This window comes from Bubalus bubalis, chromosome 11 (genome assembly GCF_019923935.1).
Source record: "Bubalus bubalis isolate 160015118507 breed Murrah chromosome 11, NDDB_SH_1, whole genome shotgun sequence".
NCBI classification, from domain to species: domain Eukaryota; kingdom Metazoa; phylum Chordata; class Mammalia; order Artiodactyla; family Bovidae; genus Bubalus; species Bubalus bubalis.
The window spans coordinates 28,058,356-28,079,677 of record NC_059167.1 but is presented as its reverse complement, the minus strand read 5'-3'; the positions used below and the strand labels follow the sequence as shown (position 1 = coordinate 28,079,677).

At 38.9% G+C, this 21,322-nt stretch overlaps 1 protein-coding gene across 5 annotated transcripts in view; it reads right to left on the bottom strand.

The window, feature by feature from the left end:
* Positions 1–21,322, bottom strand: part of KCNH5 (potassium voltage-gated channel subfamily H member 5) — a 388,790-nt gene that overhangs the window by 353,479 nt on the left and 13,989 nt on the right. For 2 of the 5 annotated variants that reach the window (XM_044924884.2, XM_044924886.2), the window contains exon 1: positions 349–482. Coding sequence is in view for 1 of the 5 variants with exons in the window: in XM_006068056.4 (XP_006068118.1) it covers positions 3,529–3,652 (124 nt within the window). In the remaining 4 variants the exon portion in view is untranslated. Of the gene's footprint in view, positions 1–348; positions 503–3,528; positions 3,653–21,322 lie in introns of those variants that run through there. The other 3 variants (XM_006068056.4, XM_044924885.2, XM_044924887.2) reach the window with 3 other exon arrangements.

Here is a 21,322-nt window from a genome sequence, read left to right as displayed (position 1 = left end):
CCACCGATGTGTAGTTTCATATTCTGTCTAAAACTTGTCATTATTAAAATCAGTAAAATTCTTTGATTTGTTTACAAGGTTACCCTCACTATGAAATTATTTGTGTCCATATTTAACTAGAATTCAAAACTATATAATAACATTTAATCTAAACCCTGCTGAGACATAAGGGAGCAGAAATGGTCCATACAAACCTTAGCCTCCCAGAACTTAGAACACACACCTCAATGAGAGTGCTAGGCTGAGAGCTAATATATCCACCCCACAGATAAAATGCACAAGAGACAACAGTGCTAAGAAAGGGAGTCTCTCAAAGAGGGGCCACCGTTTTCCATTGCTCCCACTTACCAATTTCACGCCTGGAAGTGAAGGCTGAATGTGAGAATTACTTTAATAGAGAGAAAATGAGGATAACTGGAAGAGGAGGATGTTTGAACAGATAATTTCTTAAAGCTCACTAAGCATCAGAACCATCTGAGCTGCTGGTTAAAAGTACTGATTCCTGCTCCCACCTACCCACCTGGGGTGATCCTGATTCAATAGGCTTAAGGTGAGGTCTGAGAATCTATGTTTTGCTAAACCTCTCTAAGTGATTTCCATAAATAGGTTTAGACTCCATATGAAATCCCTACCCTTCATGAAGATGTAGAATATATATATTTGTACATGCATATAATGTTTTGCAGCATAAATGGGTAGGAAAAAAAGAAAGAAAAAATAGGTAGAAAAATATCAACCACTGTTTCCCTGGGCAAATCCCTTAACCTAACTCTACCTCAAGTTTTTTCCTTCTGAAAAATAAAGAATATGGAGTAGAAAATAATTCATATACCTTGCAGTTCTAAAATAACATGATTTTTGGTACTTAGTTAAGTGGGAGCGTTAAAGAAAAATTAACTCAAGGAAAAAACATCCCATCTGGTCTTACTGAAATATTGTGAAAAGTTTTTAGTTCTAAATTGGTTCCTTACATACAGCTTCCTTTTCTTTTTTATGATCTTTTTTGGTAATACTCTCTTTAAGCTCACAGATATGGAATATTTTAAAAGCATTGTTATAAATAATATAAATGCCAGATTCTGTTTTACATAAGTCAAACAAAATAGCAGTGGTACAACAAACCAACATGACAAAAGTATGTGTGATTTATTCAAGATGAAAGAACTTTTGATCTTTTTAAATGTTTAAAACCATGTCCTACTTGGTTGATAGTTGCTGACTGTATGTTGAAGACAGTTTTAGCAACTCAAAAAGTTCTGGATGATATCCACTGATGATATCAGTGATATCATCACTGATGATATCAGTGGGTCTCTGATATAGGCTGCTCCAATGATCACTTTAAATTTTTGCCTTTTCATACAGTTCATGGGGTTCTCAAGGCAAGAATGCTGAAGTGGTTTGCCATTCCCTTCTCCAGTGGACCACATTTTGTCAGAACTGTCCACCATGACCCGTCCATTTTGCATGGCCCTACATGGCATGGTTCATAGTCTCATTGAGTTAGACAAGGCTGTGATCCACGTGATCAGTTTTGGTTAGTTTTCTGTGATGGTGGTTTTGTTCTATCTGCTCTCTGATGAATAAGGATAAGAGGCTTGTGGAAGTTTCCTGATTGGGAGGTTCCAGCTGTGAGTAAACCTGGCTCTTGCTCTGGTGGGCAGGGCCATGCTCAGTAAATCTTTAATCCAATTTTCTGCTGATAGGCAGGGCTGTGTTCCCTCCCTGTAGTTGGGCCTAAGGCTAGGGTTAATGGCAGTAATGGGCTTCCCTTGTGGCTCAGATGGTAAAGAATCTGCCTGTAATGCAGAAGACCTGGGTTCAATCTTTGGGTTGGGAAGATCCCCTGCAGAAGAGAAAGGCTACCCACTCCAGTATTTTGGCCTAGAGAATTCCATGGACTGTATAGTCCATGGAGTCACAAAGAGTCAGACATGACTGAACAACTTTTACAATGGTGGTAAGGCGACCTCCTTCAAAAGGATCTATGCCATCAAGTCACAGCTCCCAGGACTGTTGTATTCAGTGCCCCTGGCCCTGCAGCTTGCCACTGTTGACCCACACCTCTGCCAGAAACTCCTGGACACTCACAGGCACGTCTGGTTCAGTCTCTTGTAGGTCCTGGTGAGCACAAGGTTTTGTTTGTGCCCTCCCTAAGTCTGTTTCTCCAGTCCTGTGGTGTTGGACTCATTAGAGTGACTTGGACTGCAAGGAGATCAAACCAGTCAATCCTAAAAGAAATCAACCCTGAATATTCATTGGAAGGACTAATGCTGAAGCTCCAATACTTTGGCCATCTGATGCAAAGAACTGACTCATTAGAAAAGACCCTGATGCTGGGAAAGATTGAAGGCAGGAGGAGAAGGGGACAACAGAGGAAGAAATAGTTGGATGACATCACCGACTCAATGGACATGAGTTTGGGCAAGCTCCAGGAGATGGTGAAGGACAGGGAAGCCTGGCGTGCTGTAGTCCATGGGGTTGCAAAGAGTCAGACATGACTGAGCAACTGAACAACAACACTGATCACTTGGCACATAGAACAGTTCATGGCCCATAGAGGGTGATTAAAAAATATTTATTGAATGAATTGATAAATTCACAGCTATGCAAGAATACTTCTCTTAGCAAAAGCTCTCACCAGTGCCTCTTAAACTACATATTTCTACTGACAATTTAATCTCCTTAATATTCTAATATAATTTTTGCCCTGTAGGTTTTACATGAGTCAATAGGTTCTCAATTCCAATCTGGGGGAGAGGGGAATTGGAATTCCAATTCCAACTATCTATCCAGAGGCAGCATCAGATTCTGCAGGTTGAACATTGAGGGTTCTGTGCCACATGACTGCCCTCCCACTGACTTCAGGCATCAGCACAAGCCTAGGTGTTGGCTGTACTTCTAATTCACCTAATTCAGATTGGTTCCCATAATACCAACCTTAGACTTCAGCACCAGTTATAAATCAGAGGTTCCCAAGACCTCTTCCTTTGGTTTGAATAATTTGCTAGAGCAACTCACAGAGCTCAGAGAAACATTTTACTTACCAGACTTCCGGTTTATCATAAAAGGATATAACTCAGACACATGGAGCAGATGCAGAGGCAAGGTAGGGGACTTCCACGCCCTTGCCAGATATTTTACTCTCGGCTCTTCTACACTTTGCCCCAACTGGAAGGTCTCTGAACCTGTCCTCTGAGTTTTTATGGAAGCTTCATTTACACAGTAATAACTGATTAAATCATTGCCACTGGTACTGATTCAACCGCTTCTAATCACATGGTTGATTTCTCTGGCAGTCAACCCCATCCTTAGGTTATCTAAGGGCTTTCCAAAGGTTACCTCATTAACATATCACAAGAAAAGCCAAGAATTGAGGAGCTCAGTGCCAGGAACTGGGTGGAAGACCAAATATGTATTTCTTATCACAAATCATGATATCACAGTGAGTCTAAATTTAAGTCTTTTAATCACCTTCAACGTTTAGTTAAACTTTAGAAAACATTCCTGAGCTGTTCTTTTACCTACCTGCAAGTGCTACTCTTCTGCATGACGTCAGCTCGATGATACCCAGAGAGTTTGCAAAAACCGTCATTACTATAAACTACAGGCCAATCCACAATCTGGGCATTTCCCAGTAAGAAACTCGATTCTAAAGAAGAAAGAAGAAAAGGGAAGTTTTTTAGCATCATTTAACCATGTACAAGTAATTAAAAACACAAATTCACTAAAAAAAAAAATGTAACTGGTGTTTATAGCACAAATAATAAAACATATCCTTGAAATTATTATTAGCATAGTATGACCAGCAAGTGAGATCTGCAACAAGTACGAGATTTGCATATGAACTAAAAACTCCATTGAAAAGAAGTTAGTTTACAATACTCTTGCATTCAAGTAAATACTATGCTATGAAAATAAAGTATGGTTAATAGTAAATAAATGTTAATGACTATAACAATCACAGCTAAAAACAGTTTAAGACTAAGGCTACAGTCACTTCTTCACAAATTGAGAATATTAAACTTAAAAGCAGAGGCAACTTTGGATAACTCCTCCAAAAAGTGTATTAATGTAATTTTAACATGATGGGACAAATTCTTTGTATATCAGTTTTATTTACAGAAGGGCTTCCCTGGTGGCTCAGATGGTAAGGAATCTGCCTGCAATGTGGGAGACCAGGGTTCGATCCCTGGGTCAGGAAGATCCCCTGGAGAAGGGAATGGCTATCCACTCGAGTATTCTTGCCTGGAGAATCCCATGAACAGAGGAGCCTGGAGGGCTACAGTCCATGGGGTTGCAAAGAATCAGACATGACTGAATGACTAACCTTTCCTTTCCTTTCCTTGATTTCAGTTCAGTTCAGTTCAGTTGCTCAGTCGTGTCCAACTCTTTGCGACCCCATGGACTGCAGCAAGCCAGGACTCCCTGTCCATTGCCAGCTCCCGGAGTTTACTCAAACTCATGTCCATTGAGTCAGTGATGCCATCCAGCCATTTCATCTTCTGTCATCTCCTTCTCCTCCTGCCTTCAATCTTTCTCAGCATCAGGGTCTTTCCAAGGAGTCAGTCCTTCACATCAGGTGGCCAAAGTATTGGAGTTTTAGCTTCAGCATCAGTCCTTCCAATGAATATTCAGGACTGATTTCCTTGATTTACAGAAGTGTAACTTAAAATTTTTAAAGCCTCTTTTTAAAATAAAATTATTCAAAGACATTATTTTCAACCACATGCTACAAGGAGATCAAACCAGTCAATCCTAAAGGAAATCAGTCCTGAGTATTTATTGGAAGGACTGATGCTGAAGCTGAAGCTTCAATACATTGGCCACCTGATGTGAAGAACTGATTCATTAGAAAAGACCCTGATTCTGGGAAAGACTGAAAGCAGGAGAAAAGAGGATGAGATGGTTGGATGGCATCACTGACTCGTTGAACATGAGTTTGAACAAGCTCTGGAAGTTTGATGATAGGGAAATCTGGCATTCTACATTCCATGGGATCTCAAAGAGTCAGATACGACTGAGCAACTGAACTGACTGATATTTTCTGACCTCAAAGTAATTTAATCAAAAGTCATCTTTTAATTATTTAGAAAAATCTAAAGCATTTGGATGTTATCCAATTTCTAAACCACTGGGTCAAAGTAGAATTAAAAGAAATATAGAAGATATTTTTAATTGGATGATAATAAGTTTGTGGTATATATTTAAAGCAATGCTTAGGGAGAAATTTCTCATTTTAAAAGTTTATTTTTAATGAAAAGTTTAAAATCAATTATCTAAACTTTTACATGGAAAAAAACTAGAAAAATAATAGCTATTAAACCAAAATTAAATAGGAGGAAATAAACATTGGAATGTTAATGAGTGAAATAAAAAACGTTCAAAGAAAAATGAACTATTAAAGAAAGAATTACTGACCAATAGATGTTATGAATGTATTTGTAAAAATCCAGAAGAAAATAATGGCAAGTAGAATCTAGCAGTACATAAAAAGAAAATAGATCATAATCAAGTGGGATTTATCTCATGAACATAATTTGATGTATCATTATAAAATCAATCAAGGTAATCCATCAACCAAATAAAAGAAAAAAGCCATATGATTATATTTCAATAAATGCAGAAAAAAGCATTTGACAAAATTCATACTTATTCATGATTAAAAGATCTGAACAAACTAAGAATAAAAGAAAACTTCTTCAAACTGATAGAGGAGACCTACTAAAAAATCCATAGCTAACATCATTTTTAAAGCTAAAATATTGAACATTTTTCCCCCAAAATTAGGAAAAAGTCAATGATATATACTCAATATTTTATTGGATTTCCAAATAATGAAATAAAAAGAAAAGAAAGAAAAAGAAAAAAATACCAAAGATATAAATGTGGAAAAGATAAATGCAATTTTTATCTATTTGCAGATGATATGAATAATGAAATAAAAAGAAAAGAAAAAGAAAAAATACCAAAGATATAAATGTGAAAAAGATAAATGCAATTTTTATCTATTTGCAGATGATATGACTGTTTACATAGAAAATCCTAAGGTATATTCAAAATAATATCTAAAATTATTAAGTGAATTTAGCAAGGTTACCAGATATAAAGTCAATATAAAAGTATATTTTATTTCCATTAACTAACCTTAAATTGGAAAATGAAAAGCAATTTTACTTAGAATGATATCAAAAAATATAAAGTACTAAGAAATAAATTTAACAAGATACATGCAAGACCTCTAGAGTTAAAACTAAAAAAGGCTGCTCTCAAATGGCTTCAGCAAATGGACTGCCATGTGAAAGAACTGAAAGACTAGATATTTTAAGACTTCAATTCTCTTCAAATTAGTCTACTGATGTAAACAATTCCAGTGAAATTACCAACAGGCTTTTCTGAAGTAACTGACAAAATAATTATAGAATATGAAAATACAAATTACAAAAAATAACCCAAAATAAATTCCGAAAAAGAAGAACCAAGTTGTAGAACTATACAGCTATGGTAATTAATATAGTATGAAATTGGAGTGAGGACAAATAGATTGACGAAACAGATTAAAGAGTTCAGAGATAGACATGTATATGGTCAACTGATTTTTACCAGATGCCAAGGCAATTTCATTAATAAAAACAACTTCAATGAACTATGCTAAAACAACTGGCTATCCACAAAAGCAAAATTGAAACATGACCCTACCTCATGCCACACACACAAAAGTAATTTAAAACAGGTCATAGACCCAAATACAAGAGTGAAAACTATAAAGAAAACATAGGAGATCTTTGCAACTCTGAGGAGACAGAAATTTCTAAGATTCTTTCAGGGGGTGCGTGTGTGTCTGTGTGTGTGTGAATGTGCACACTCCATCACATGCAACTCTTTGCAACCCCATGTCCCTCTGTCCATGGAATTTTCCAGGTAAAAATACTGGAGCAAGAATACCAGGGGATCTTCCCAACCCAGGGATCAAACCTGTGTCTCTTGAGTCTTCTGCATTGGCAAGCAGATTATTTACCACTTGCGCAACCTAGGAAGCTCAAGACTCTTAATCACCATAAAATAAAGTGCTGATAAATAAATTGTTGTTTTTAGTGGCTAAGTCATGCCCAACTCTTTTGTGATCCCATGGACTGAAGCCCACCAGCCTTTTCTCTGCATGGGATTTCCCAAGCAAGAATACTGGAATGGGTTACCATTTTCTTCTCCAGAGTATCTCCCAACCTAAGGGTTAAGCCCACATCTCCTACATTGCAGGCAGATTCTTTACTGTTGAGCTACCAGAATAAATAAATTAGACATTATCAAAATTAAAATCAACTGCTCATTCAAGGATACTGTCAAGTAAATGAAAAGGAAATCCACATATTGAGAGAAAATATTCACATGCTGATACCAAGACAAAAATTGTATCCAAAACAGGTCCTAAAAATCCTACCAGAGGGCAAATGACCCAATTAACAAAATGAGCAAATGACTTAAACAGACATTTCACAGGAGAAGACATACAATGGACAATAAGCACAAGAATAAGATGTTCACCATCATCATGCATTAGGGGAATACAAACTAAAAACACAATGATCCATCTCTGCTCAACCACTAGAGTGGTTATAAAGGCTAATGATACAAAATGTTGACAAAAATGTGGAAAAACTGAAATTCTTTATAAAATGCTAATGAAAATATAAAATTGTATGATCACTTTGGAAAATAGTTTCAAGTAAAGTTAAATATTCAACTATGACCCAGAAATTTCACTACAAAGCATTTACTCAAGTGAAATGAAAATATATGTTAACAAAAAGACTTTAAAATTGTTCACATCAGATTTATTCATAATAGCCAAACATCAAAAACAATGCAAACGTCCATCAACAAAAGAATGGAATAAAAATTGTGGTATATTCCTACAAGACACTACCCAGCTGTACAATAAAATGAATTACTGATCATGCTTCACTTTAGTCACTCAGTCGTGTCTGACTCTTTGTAACCCCATGGACTGCAGCACATCAGGCCTCACTGTCCATCACCAACTCCCGGAGTCCACCCAAACTTATGTCCATTGAGTCGGTGATGCCATCCAACCATCTCATCCTCTGTCATCCCCTTCTCCTCCTGCCCTCAATCTTTCCCAGCATCAGGGTCTTTTCAAATGAGTCAGCTCTTCACATCAGGTGGCCAAAGTATTGGAGTTTCAGCTTCAACCATCAGTCCTTCCAATGAACACCCAGGACTGATCTCCTTTAGGATGGACTGGTTGGATCTCCTTGCAGTCCAAGGGACTCTCAAGAGTCTTCTCCAACACCACAGTTCAAAAGCATCAATTCTTCAGCACTCGGATTTCTTCATAGTCCAACTCTCACATCCATACATGACTACTGGAAAAACCATAGCCTTGTCTAGATGGACCTTTGTTGACAAAGTAATGTCTCTGCTTTTTAATATGCTGTCTAGGTTGGTCATAACTTTCCTTCCAAGGAGTAAGCGTCTTTTAATTTCATGGCTGCAATTACCATCTGCAATGATTTTGGAGCCCAGAAAAATAAAGTCAGCCACTGTTGCCACTGTTTCCCCATCTATTTCCCATGAAGTGATGGGACCAGATACCATGATCTTAGTTTTCTGAATGTTGAGATTTAAGCCAACTTTTTCACTCTCCTCTTTCACTTTCATCAAGAGGCTCTTCAGTTCTTCTTCATTTTCTGCCATAAGGGTGGTATCATCTGCATATCTGAGGTTACTGATATTTCTCCCAGCAATCTTGATTCCAGCCTGTGCTTCATCCAGCCCAGCGTTTCTCATGATGAAATTACTGATAGATTGCAACAATACAAATTAATCTGAAAAACATTATGTGGAAAGGCAATGGCACCCCACTCCAGTACTCTTGCCTGGAAAATCCCATGGATGGAGGAGACTGATGGGCCGCAGTCCATGGGGTCGCTAAGAGTCAGACTCAACTGAGTGACTTCACTTTCACTTTTCACCATCATGCATTGGAGGAGGAAATGGCAACCCACTCCAGTATTCTTGCCTGGAGAATCCCAGGGACAGGGGAGCCTGGTGGGCTGCCGTCTATGGGGTCGCACAGAGTCGGACACGACTGAAGCGACTTAGCAGCAGCAGCAGCAGTGGTAAAGAACCCGCCTGCCTGCAGGAGACATAAGAAACATGGGTTTGATCCCTGGGTCAGGAAGATCCCCTGGAGGAGAGCATGGCAAGCCACTCCAGTTCTCTTGCCTGGAGGATCCCATGGACAAAGGAACCTGGCCGGCTATGGTCCATGGGGTTGCAAAGAGTTGGACACAACTGAAGTGACTTAATACACACACACACGTGTGTTTTCCCTCCTTCTCCATATTGATAGATTGCAACACTGCAAATTCATCTGAAAAACATTATGATGACTAAAAGAAGTCAGAAACTATGATTTTATTCACATGAAGTTTAAATATTGTCAGGTTAATCTATGGTGATAGGCATTAGAGTAATGATTTCTGAGGGGGGCGGATGGAAGAGGGACTGACAGGAAAGATGCAAAAAGAACTTCTTGGAGAAGGTCGTTTTCTCTTTATAGAGATATAAATTATTGAGGTATATACATACATTTGTCAAAACTAATTGAACTGAACCCAAGATCTGTATCTTTCACTTCAAATAAAGTAGACCTCAAAGTTCAAAGAAAACACAGGAGCACAAAGAGCCAGAGGATCACACGTTTTAGGACACCAGTGTCATGTAAGCTGTCCTCTAGCTGTAAGAATGGTAATACTACCTTTCTCTGATACATACAGCTTGTTATTCAAGGTCTCCCTGTCTCAACTCATCCTGACGTTCAGGATGATTTTCAAACTAACATTCATTTGTCCCCCCTCAAACCCTGCCTCCTTCCTACTACTCTTCATTCAGATCAAATCTCACAACTGCTTATATCGTTGGGTCCTATTCCAGACTTACAAAGTCCTCTGAAATAAGCTTCAGCCTCTCTGCCTGTACAAACATATTTCTCATTACTCCTAAAGACCATACTTTATGTCAGTTTTCCTCATTATGTCACCAAAAGATAATCATCCATGATGTCCTCTGTCCACATGAAATACTTTTTCTCTATCCCTTTGCCTATCAAAATGTTTAAAAACCAGTTCAACTATCCATTCTGTATGGCACCGTTAGTGGTTACCAGTCAACCCACATTTTCTGGCTCTCAGTATGTGTGCCCAAACCTTCACAGGACAAACTTTCCATAAAAGTTGTCTGTTCTCACGGGATCTTTCTTCTCAGCTCTTATTCACTCAACTCACTTCTATCTGGCTATGTCCTCACCACTCAAAGACAGCCTAGGTCACCAATTACTGAGAGGGTACCAGGCAGCAAGGCCAAATGGAGGAAATAGTCTGCAAGTGTCAGAAATTTTTCTCTCTCTTAAGGGGCAGGAGGAAACAAACTAGCGATATTTTTTTCCTTCTCTATACAAATTTAAAAGGAGGTTTCTCTTAAAATACTGTGTTGCCATAATGACACCTGGTTTCACCTGAAGTTAACTATTCTCAAACTTTGAGATACCCAATGCATTTTTCTTATGGAAATATTTGTCTTAAGCTATGCTAATGCGCTATGCATTTACCCCAAACTCTGTCTTCAAGTCAGTTCTGCCCCATGGCTCAGAACCTACTTGACAAAACAGTATGTTGTACTCAGATATTGTTCCCCTAATCTATGTAATCTCTTGATGAAAGTGAAAGTGGAGAGTGAAAAAGTTGTCTTAAAGCTCAACATTCAGAAAACGAAGATCATGGCATCCGGTCCCATCACTTCATGGGAAATAGATGGGGAAACAGTGGAAATAGTGTCAGACTTTATTTTGGGGGGCTCCAAAATCACTGCAGATGGTGACTGCAGCCATGAAATTAAAAGATGCTTACTCCTTGGAAGGAAAGTTATGACCAACCTAGATACCATATTCAAAAGCAGAGACATTACTTTGCCAACAAAGGTCCATCTAGTCAAGGCTATGGTTTTTCCAGTGGTCATGTATGGATGTGAGAGTTGGACTGTGAAGAAAGCTGAGCGCCGAAGAATTGATGCTTTTGAACTGTGGTGTTGGAGAAGACTCTTGAGAGTCCCCTGGACTGCAAGAGATCCAACCAGTCCATTCTGAAGGAGATCAGCCCTGGGATTTCTTTGGAAGGAATGATGCTAAAGCTGAAACTCCAGTCCTTTGGCCACCTCATGCGAAGAGTTGACTCATTGGAAAAAACTCTGATGCTGGGAGGAATTGGGGGCAGGAGGAGAAGGGGACGACAGAGGATGAGATGGCTGGATGGCATCACCGACTCGATGGACATGAGTCTGAGTGAACTCCGGGAGTTGGTGATGGACTGGGAGTCCTGGTGTGCTGTGATTCATGGGGTCACAAAGAGTCGGACATGACTGAGCAACTGAACTGAACTGAATCTATGTAAACGAAACTATTTGTATAGTAATCTGTCCTTCTACAAGATTCAAGTTAATCAATTTATGGCCCAGGATGAACCATTTGATGCCAAGATTATCCCAAAATGCATCTTATGGGTGAGGGGCCTGGTGCCATTCTGAGTTTTAAGACATTCCTTTTTTTCATTAACAGACTGCTAGTGACTATATAACATCCAGCTGAAGACTAGCAGGAGGGTACTCTTTCTGCCCCCTTCTGATGCCTATGTCAGAAGCTTTCTCTATCTCCTTTATACTTTAATAAAACTTTATTACACAAAAGCTCTGAGTGATCAAGCCTCGTCTCTGGCCCCAGATTGAATTCTTCTCTTCCGGGGGCCAAGAATCCCGGCGTCTTTTCATTCAACAACAACCTTTCATTACTTCTCATGTCACTTGAATCCAAAGGACATTTTTTGCTCTTTTCACTTAATTCAGAAGCACTGGTAACCACTCCCTCCTTAAAAATGTCTCAATCCTTAGCTTTCATAAAAAAAAAAAAAAAAAAAAAAAAAAAAAAAAAACATTTCCCTGATTCTCTGTATACTCCTCCTCTTCTTTGCAGGCTCAACATTCTTTATCCAGTGAGTATATATTCAAGTTCTTTCATGTCCACTTCTCTTATGCTTTCACCTATCTCCATAGATTCAGTAACTTATAACTGTATTATATCACCAGACCAGACCTCTTCTATAAACTCTAGATCTTTATACCCAGGTTGACCTCTCCTCTTAGATAGCTTAAATGTACCTCAGTAACATGTATATGACCTGTCATTCCCCCAGGTCAGATATTCTCCCAGTGTTCCCTGTTTTAGAGGAATTATGCAATTATGAATCTCCAATACTTTGGCCACCTGATGCGAAGAGCCGACTCATTGGAAAAGACCCTAGTGCTGGAAAAGACTGAGGGCAGGAGGAAAGGTGACAGAGGATGAGATGGTTGGATGGCATTACCAACTCAGTGGACATTAGTTTGAGGAGACTCTGTGGGGTTGGTGAAACAGGGAAGCCTGGCATGCTGCAGTCCATGGGGTTGCAAAGAGTCAGATATGACTCAGCAACTGCACAACAACAACAATGCAATTATGTAGCCAGAAATCTGGGAGCCATCTTTCAAGATCCTTCTGATTACCCTAATACCTAATGTATTACCAAATCTTACTAATTCTATCTCCTAAAACCCTTTCAAATCTCACCATTTCTCTAGATCCTCATCATCATCTTCCAATTCCAAGCTTCCATCAACTTTCCCCTAGAGCATGCCAAGATCTATCTAATTTGTTTACTCAGACCCTCTCAATGAAGGAATCACTGGGGACTCTCAATGATTATCCACACTGAAGCCAAGCAGGCCTTTTCAAAATTCAAACCAGATCACGTCCCCTTCCTGCTGTAACATCCATCAGTAACTTATCAGAACCCTCCAACGTATCCATGGTCTATAATGACCTCAAAGTCTGTCACGCCTCAGCTCTCAGCATTCTGCCCCTTGCCCTGAGCATGATAGCCACAGTGACTTTTCCTTTCTCTTGTAAGCTTCGTCCTCTTCCATCACAGAAGGCCTTTTAACTTGACATTCTCTCTGTCTAAACATCATTCATTTCCCTCTGTATCTAGTTGACATCAACATTTATTTAGACCTTAACTCAATTGTCATGACCCTAGTGAACCTTTCCCTGACCTTTGGACCAGGTCATCCCTAATAATTTTAGATACAATGGACCTCTCCATCACAGCTCTTATCAAGGTTGCAATTTTATACCTATCTGTGTCATGACATGATTAACACATATCTTCCTGTTGAGCTGTAAGGTCCTATTTGACCCTCCAATACCTAACACAGTGCCTGGCACATAATATATGCTTGCTAATTGAGTGACTATATCAATGTTTTTGTTGTTGTTTTAGTTGCTAGATTCTGTCTAACGCTTTTGCAACCCTGTGGATTGTAACCCACCAGGTTGCTCTGTCTATGGGATTTCCCAGGCAAGAATACTAGAGTGGGTTGCCATTTCCTTCTTCAGGGAAACTTCCTGACCCAGGGATTGAGCCTGCATCTCCTGCACTGCAGGCAAATTCTTTACCACTGCTCCACCTGGGAAGCCCTGACTATATCAATAAACAGATGCATTCATAGATTCTTACAGGGATCTCTTTATATAATTAATATCATTAAATTTAGTGTGAAGTACCTTCCTAAATACCTCGTGTATGCTTTCATCTATGGTAATTTTTGTCTTTCCATATGGATGATATAGTCCTCAGAATTATACATTTTATGCCTACTCTGCATACAAAGCCCCAATACAGTAATTACTTTTTTGATTAGAGGAATTGCCCAGTATCCCAGGAAAGGGAATTCCACAGTTCTAAAACAGAAGGACCATAAACAGTAAAGAGCTTTCTTTCCCCAAAAACTATCCAAATCAGTGTTTTTCAATTTTGTTTAATTAAAGCTCATAGTAAGAAATAAATTTTACATAGTGACTCAGTGTGTTTACACACATGCACACATGTACACACAACTGAAAATATTTCTCAGAAAATGCTTTCCATACAAGATGTACTCCATTTCTGTTCTATTTCAATCTTTTAGTGTGCCAGTCAAGACCTATTAAATCGATCTACTCCCTGTGAAGAGTCATATCTTATGGTTTTAAAAACCTGCTTCAAACTATCCCCAAAGGTCTTGCACATCAGCCTCTCTCATAAATAGACTTGTTTTCAAGACATTTTTTAAGATTTAGATCAGAAGTTCTTACTGTCCCTAGTTAAGTCAGTTATTAAAAATATTAGCCTGCCCCAACATACCACTTTCAATAGTTCCACATGGGAAAATGAAGACTCCGGCTCAGCAGGGCCCAGCTGTCATGATCCATTTGCTGTTGATATGTTATTTCACCTCTAACCTAGTATTACTGTATAATAACAAAATTAATAACAAAAGCAGCCAGGAGCAGAGCCCTTGCTCTGTGCCAGGTCTTCGACCATATGTCACATGTACAACTCCATCCAGCGATGAGTGGGAGACTCACGAAGCCCCGGTGCCCCAGGAGGTCAGAAGCAGGAAGCACAAAGCTCCTTAAATCCCAATTCTTGACTGAGATATTTGCAAATTCAAACCTTTTCTATGGGATATATGACTAGGAATGAAAGGTAAGTCTTAAAACAATTCACACCAAGGAAGACTAATTCTTATATTAGCTTGAAGGCAGAGTGGTTTGGGGAAAAGAATACAAAGTTGGAATCAAAAGCAAGCTGTTTCACTCTGTTTAACAGGCTTTGGGTTCATCTACCTCACTAGAACTGACTCAAATACATTCCTTTTTATGGCTGAGTAATATTCCACCTACATATATGTATCACAACTTCTTAAAAAATCATATATTGATGCACATTTATGGAATCTAGAAAAATGGTACTGATGAACCTATTTGTAGGGCAAGAATAGAGATGCAGACATAGAGAACAGACTTTGGACACCATGGGGGAAGGAGAGGGTGGGATGAATCAAGAGAGTAGCACTGAAAAATATACATTATCATATGTAAAATGATAGCTAATGGAAAGCTGATGTATAATACACGGAGCTCAAAGCAGTACTCTGTGATAACCTAGAGGGGTGGGATGGGGTACAGGGGGCTTCAAGAAGGAGAGACCATATGTATACTTATGGCTGATTCACGTTGTTGTATGGCAGAAGCCAACACAATATCGTAAAGTAATTATCCTCCAATTAAAAATGAACTTTTTAAAAAAGTGAGTTGTTGAAATATTGCCTGACTTCAATCTTATTTTTAAAATAAATATACTTAATTTTAACAATTAATATAGAATATGGACAATCCAGATATTTGCTAGGTACATACTAGAATATTTGCTTGTACTGAGTTTAAAGTTAAAAAAAAAACGGTCAAAGAAATATGCTTTCCATTCATCTTTATGCTTGGAGTTTGATTCCATTAATTTAGACCAACAGAGAGCAAAGTAACTAAACTGTGTGCTCACCAGCTCTTACCTCAAGGTCTTAATGATGACATGCTAGCAATATGTGCTCTGAGTTTAGGAAGGCAAACATAAGAACTGCTTCTACCATTTCTGAATATTTTATAAAGCCTAACTGAGAATTGACTATGCCAAAGCCTTTGACTGTGTGGATCACAATAAACTGTGGAAAATTCTGAAAGAGATGGGAATACCAGACCACCTGACCTGCCTCTTGAGAAACCTGTATGCAGGTCAGGAAGCAACAGTTAGAACTGGATATGGAACCACAGACTGGTTCCAAATAGGAAAAGGAGTACATCAAGGCTGTATATTATCACCCTGCTTATTTAACTTATATGCAGAGTACATCATGAGAAACGCTGGGCTGGAGGAAGCACAAGCTGGAATCAAGATTGCCAGAAGAAATATCAATAACCTCAGATATGCAGATGACACCACCCTTATGCCAGAAAGTGAAGAAGAACTAAAGAGACTCTTAATGAAAGTGAAAGAGGAGAGTGAAAAAGTTGGCTTAAAACTTAACATTCAGAAAACTAAGATTATGGCATCTGGGCCCATCACTTCATGGGAAATAGATGGGGAAACAGTGGCAACAGTGGCTGACTTTATTTTTCTGGGCTCCAAAATCACTGCAGATCGTAATTGCGGCCATGAAATTAAAAGACACTTACTCCTTGGAAGAAAAGTTATGACCAACCTAGACAGCATATTAAAAAGCAGAGACATTACTTTGTCAACAAAGGTCCATCTAGTCAAGGCTATAGTTTTTCCAGTGGTCATGTATGGATGTGAGAGTTGGACTATAAAGAAAGCTGAGCGCTAAAGAATTGATGCTTTTGAACTGTGGTGTTGGAGAAGACTCTTGAGAGTGCGTTGGACTGCAAGGAGATCCAACCAGTCCATCCTAAAGGAGATCAGTCCTGAGTGTTCATTGGAAGGTCTGATGTTGAAGCTGAAACTCCAATACTCCAATGCCACCTGATGTGAAGAACTGACTCATTTGAAAAGACCCTGATGCTGGGAAAGATTGAGGGCAGGAGGAGAAGGGGATGACAGAGGATGAGATAGTTGGATGGTATCACCGACTCAATGGACATGGGTTTGGGTAGACTCCGGGAGTTGGTGATGGACTGGGAGGCCTGGCGTGCTGTGATTCATGGGGTCGCAAAAAGTCAGACATGACTGAGCAACTGAACTGAGAAAATTAACCACAGTGCTAGGTCCTTCATATAACAAGTCATCAACTAGTAAATTTTCATAACAAATTATCACCAAACTACTCAAAGCTCTGTGGCGACCTGTATAGGAAGGAAATCTAAAAAAGAGGATGTGTGCATACATAGAGCTGATTCACTTTTCTGTACAGCAGAAACTAACACAACATTGTAAAGCAACTATACTCCAATTAAAAAAATTGTTTTTTTTAATTATCGCTAGAAGCCCTTTCCACAAATTTTCTGCCAACACTTGAATTGTCTCAATACAACCAAGGGAGCTCCTGTGAAAAACCTGAGGAATTTTAGTTAGGTTATTGGTTTCCTCATAACAATGCCTACCACTCTGGGTAGTTTATGGAGATTAGAATAATGTGAGCAAAATCTTTATAAGCTAACCACTGGAGTAAAAATTACCTATAAACTAGTATTGTTTATTGTGTACAAGATTCTTTTACAACTGTATTATATACGCAGAAAGAGCTTTCTGTGTAAGCTCTCTCTGTGTGTGTATAAACAAATACCCTAGGAAAAATAAAAATTTAAATGTTGACCCTGCAAACCAAAACCTATAAAATTATACTAAGGGCTAAACTACAAAATAAAATATTAGGAGAAAGTGGGAAAGAAAGATAAAGACAGACTATTTTTTTTATTTTAAAGACTAAATTAAATGGAAATTACTAAGTATTAAATAAATAGTCCAGGAGCTTCTTTTGGAAACTGATCTGTTTGCTGAAACTCAGTATGTATATATGAAATATTCACACAACTGCTCCATTTCCCTATAGTCATGAAAATTATTATTGCAGTAAATGTGAAATCTGGTATTATTAACAAATATTAAGAAGAAGATAGCAGAGTAATTAAAATTGCTTCCAGAAAATTTTAATTCCCTTTGGCTTTAAAACATGACAGGGAAAAGCAACCTGGTTACTGAAGGATAACATCTTTTGCAAAGAAGATAGTTGCAAATCTCGAAAGCAAGACCACCTCAGAAGTTTTGAAAACACAAAGCCATTAAGAAATTGCCCATAATTCTGAGTGACCATCACAATCCTGATTATTATGGAATGAATGTATGCATTCTCCCAAAACTGATACGTTGAAACCTTACTCCTCGTGTGATGGTATTAGGAGGTGGGACTTTGGGATTTGATTAGGATTCAATGAGGTCATGAGGATGGAGCCCGTCATGACTGGGATTAGGACACTTATAATAATGCGTATTATTATACTTATAATAATGCTTGGCTTCCGATCATACGAGGAAGATATGATGAGAAGTCAGCAGTCTACAAGCAGGAAGAGCATTCTCACCAGAATCTGACAATGCTGCCACCCTGACCATGGCTTTGCAGGCCCCAGAACGGTGAGAAATAAATTTTTGTTGGTTATAAGCCATGTGATTTAGCAACAATCATGTCCAAATGTTTTAAACACACATATGTTCCTATCGAGAAGACTCTTGAGAGTCCCTTGGACTGCAAGGAGATCCAACCAGACCATTCTGAAGGAGATCAGCCCTGGGATTTCTTTGGAAGGAATGATGCTAAAGCTGAAACTCCAGTACTTTGGCCACCTCATGCGAAGAGTTGACTCATTGGAAAAGACTCTGATGCTGGGAGGGATTGGGGGCAGGAGGAGAAGGGGACGACAGACGATGAGATGGCTGGATGGCATCACTGACTTGATGGACGTGAGTCGCAGTGAACTCCGGGAGTTGGTGATGGACAGGGAGGCCTGGCGTGCTGCGATTCATTGGGTCGCAAAGAGTCAGACACGACTGAGCAACTGATCTCATCTGATCTGATCTGATGTTCCTATTGAGGCTTCTAAGAATTGGGTAATTTTCTGTCACAGATGGTAGTAGTCCAGTAAAACATTTCAGAAGCAATAATCCCACACAAGAACAGATTCTCAAACGGATCTCTGCAAGTGTCTGGGGCTCAAAAACATTTCATTGTATTTTTTCAAGACCATCCAATATCCTCCCAGAGATGGACATGAAGTGAAACACTTTTTCATCAAGGCTTGGAAGGTCAAAAACTAAATCACAAGACCACCAGGATCTTTATGAGTGTTTCTCAATTTTGACTATTCATTTGATTGGGATGGATGTTGAAGAGACTTGAAGGGGATCACAGGAGTTACTCGTGTGACTCCACCTCTCAAAAGAGTGATTTTCATGGATCTGGAGTGAGAAACAGGCATAAGTATCAATATTTAAATCTTCTCAAGTGATCTAACATGTAGCCAGGGTGGAGAAGTCCTGATCTACTTTAATAAGCCCTAAATGTTGGCAGCCACGCAAAAATACAGCCACAAAGGTCAGCCTCATGCTGTCAGGTTTGGAAAACTTTGCTCTCACACCTTGCTACTCAAAGTGTGGACCAGTATCACCTGGGAGTTTATGAGCAATGAAGAATCTGGGACCCACACAGAGTGAATGAATCAGAATCTGCTTTTTAGTGAGGTCATCAGGTGATTCCCCAAGCTCATGAATACACTCATCTTGTGCATCCTTTCCTTACTTTTAAGGAAAGTAAAGCCTTTTTTAAGGAAAGTAAAGGATAGGAAAGCTGGCCAGGGACGTTAGAAAACTTGGCAAACACAGGTAAAGGGAATTTAGTGGGGGAGAAAGATAGAATTAGGTCTCACTATGTAAGACTTTCTCTTCTGCCATTATATTTCTGAACTGCTGTTTAAACTTCTGTTTTCATGTAATATAAAGGAAGCCCTTCCTCTTTACAAGGCTATTTCTTCAGACAACAAGGAAAATAACTACATTCAATTTAACACCACTACACACACATTAATCCCATTCCTAAAGGAGATAGTGTACAAACCATGAGGTCAATAATTTTGCTGACAGAAGTTTCTGGAAGAAGAAAGGTTATATTCAGTCAATGAAAACAATATAAAAGCATATTAGATGTTTCTCCCCTTCCTAGGAAAATGATGCCTTTCCTCTACTGCAACATTAGCTGTGTCCGGCATGATTAGATACTTATTGAGGTTTTTGTTTCATTTATTTTGTTTTTAATGAAAACTACCCCCTTTTATGATCCAGAAATTTCATAAACAATGAAAGTATGGAACACTTGTTGAGGGGTTAAACCTCTCTCTCTTCCTCTCATCATTTTTATGCAAATTACCCTAGTGAGAAGTATTTCACCATACAAGGACAGAGAAATTTTCAGATATTTTAACAAGTGCTACCATAATGCAGGAGACCAGAGTTTGATCCCTGGGTCACGAAGATCCCCTGGAGAAGGGGATGGCCACCCACTCCAGTATTCTTGCCTGGAGATTCCATGGACAGAGGAGCCTGGTGGGTCCCAGTCCATGAGATTGCAGAGTCGGACACAACGGAGAGACTAACACTTCTGCTTTTACAAGACACAAAGGAATTCTATGGAGTCCTGAGGAAGAGAGAAGATGGGCAGTGGAGGTAGGAAAGGAAAGGTCTTCACAAAAAGGAGCCAGAAACACTGAATAAAACTTGCTCACAAATTTATACTTTTTCCAAGATCTAGAGCTGCTTCTGAGGAAAGTCAACCAGATTCTCCTTCTGATTATATTCATTTAGTCCTAGCCTTGGAGAAGCACATCACCTAGAAGTCATCACTCTTATTCTGAAAGCCCTAAAACCCTGGCATAGAGCTCCTCCAACAGAGGTGAAACCCACAAAGTGAGCACTGGAAGGGAAGGATTGGAGTCTAGACTCTCACAGCTCCAAGTATTACCCTGCCCTCCACAATCCTCCAATTCAAAGAGCAAAAGAATTCAAATTCCAAAAATCAGTGGCCAAGAAGGGAAATTTGGAGCTTGAAAGCAACAAAATGAAATTCATGAACCAATCACTAATGTTTTCTAAAAGGGATTCAAAAAGGTATTTCAACACTGAAAAGTGAAATTGAAAGGTCTCCTGCACTGCAGACGGATTCTTTACCATCCGAGCCACCCGGGAAGCCCAAGAATACTGGAGTGGGTAGCCCATCCCTTCTCCAGCAGATCTTCCTGCCCCAGGAATTGAACTGGGTCTCATGCATTGTAGGCAGATTTTTTACCAGCTGAGCTACTGACTGTCAAATATTCATTATAAAGTTACATTTGATTTAGAATTTTGGTTAGAGAAGGGAGTAGGAACAAGATAGGGATAGGAGACTGACCTACAAACTATTGATACTGTATAAAATAAATAAGCTACAAGTTATATTGTACAGCACAGAGAGTATAGCCAATATTTCATTATAACTTTAAAGGTAGTATAATCTATAAAAATTTTAAATCATTGTTATACTTCTTAAATTAATATAATATTATAAATCAACTATACTTACTTCAATTTTAAAAACCCACTTAAGAAACATACATACATACCCCTCAGAATTTTGTCTCTCATATGAGCCGGCCTCCTATTAAAATCTGAAGCTACATGTTTCTAATCCACAAAACAACCAGACTGATCAGGTTAATTACCTGATACTCTTTTTCTGAGCCTCTGAAAGAAGAATACAGAAATCACTTCTGCACACAATCACACTGAGCAAAGCTCTCTTCGGCTGCATTACTTTCTTCCAAGGAATGAAAAGGGAGCTAGAAGGCAAAGTGATA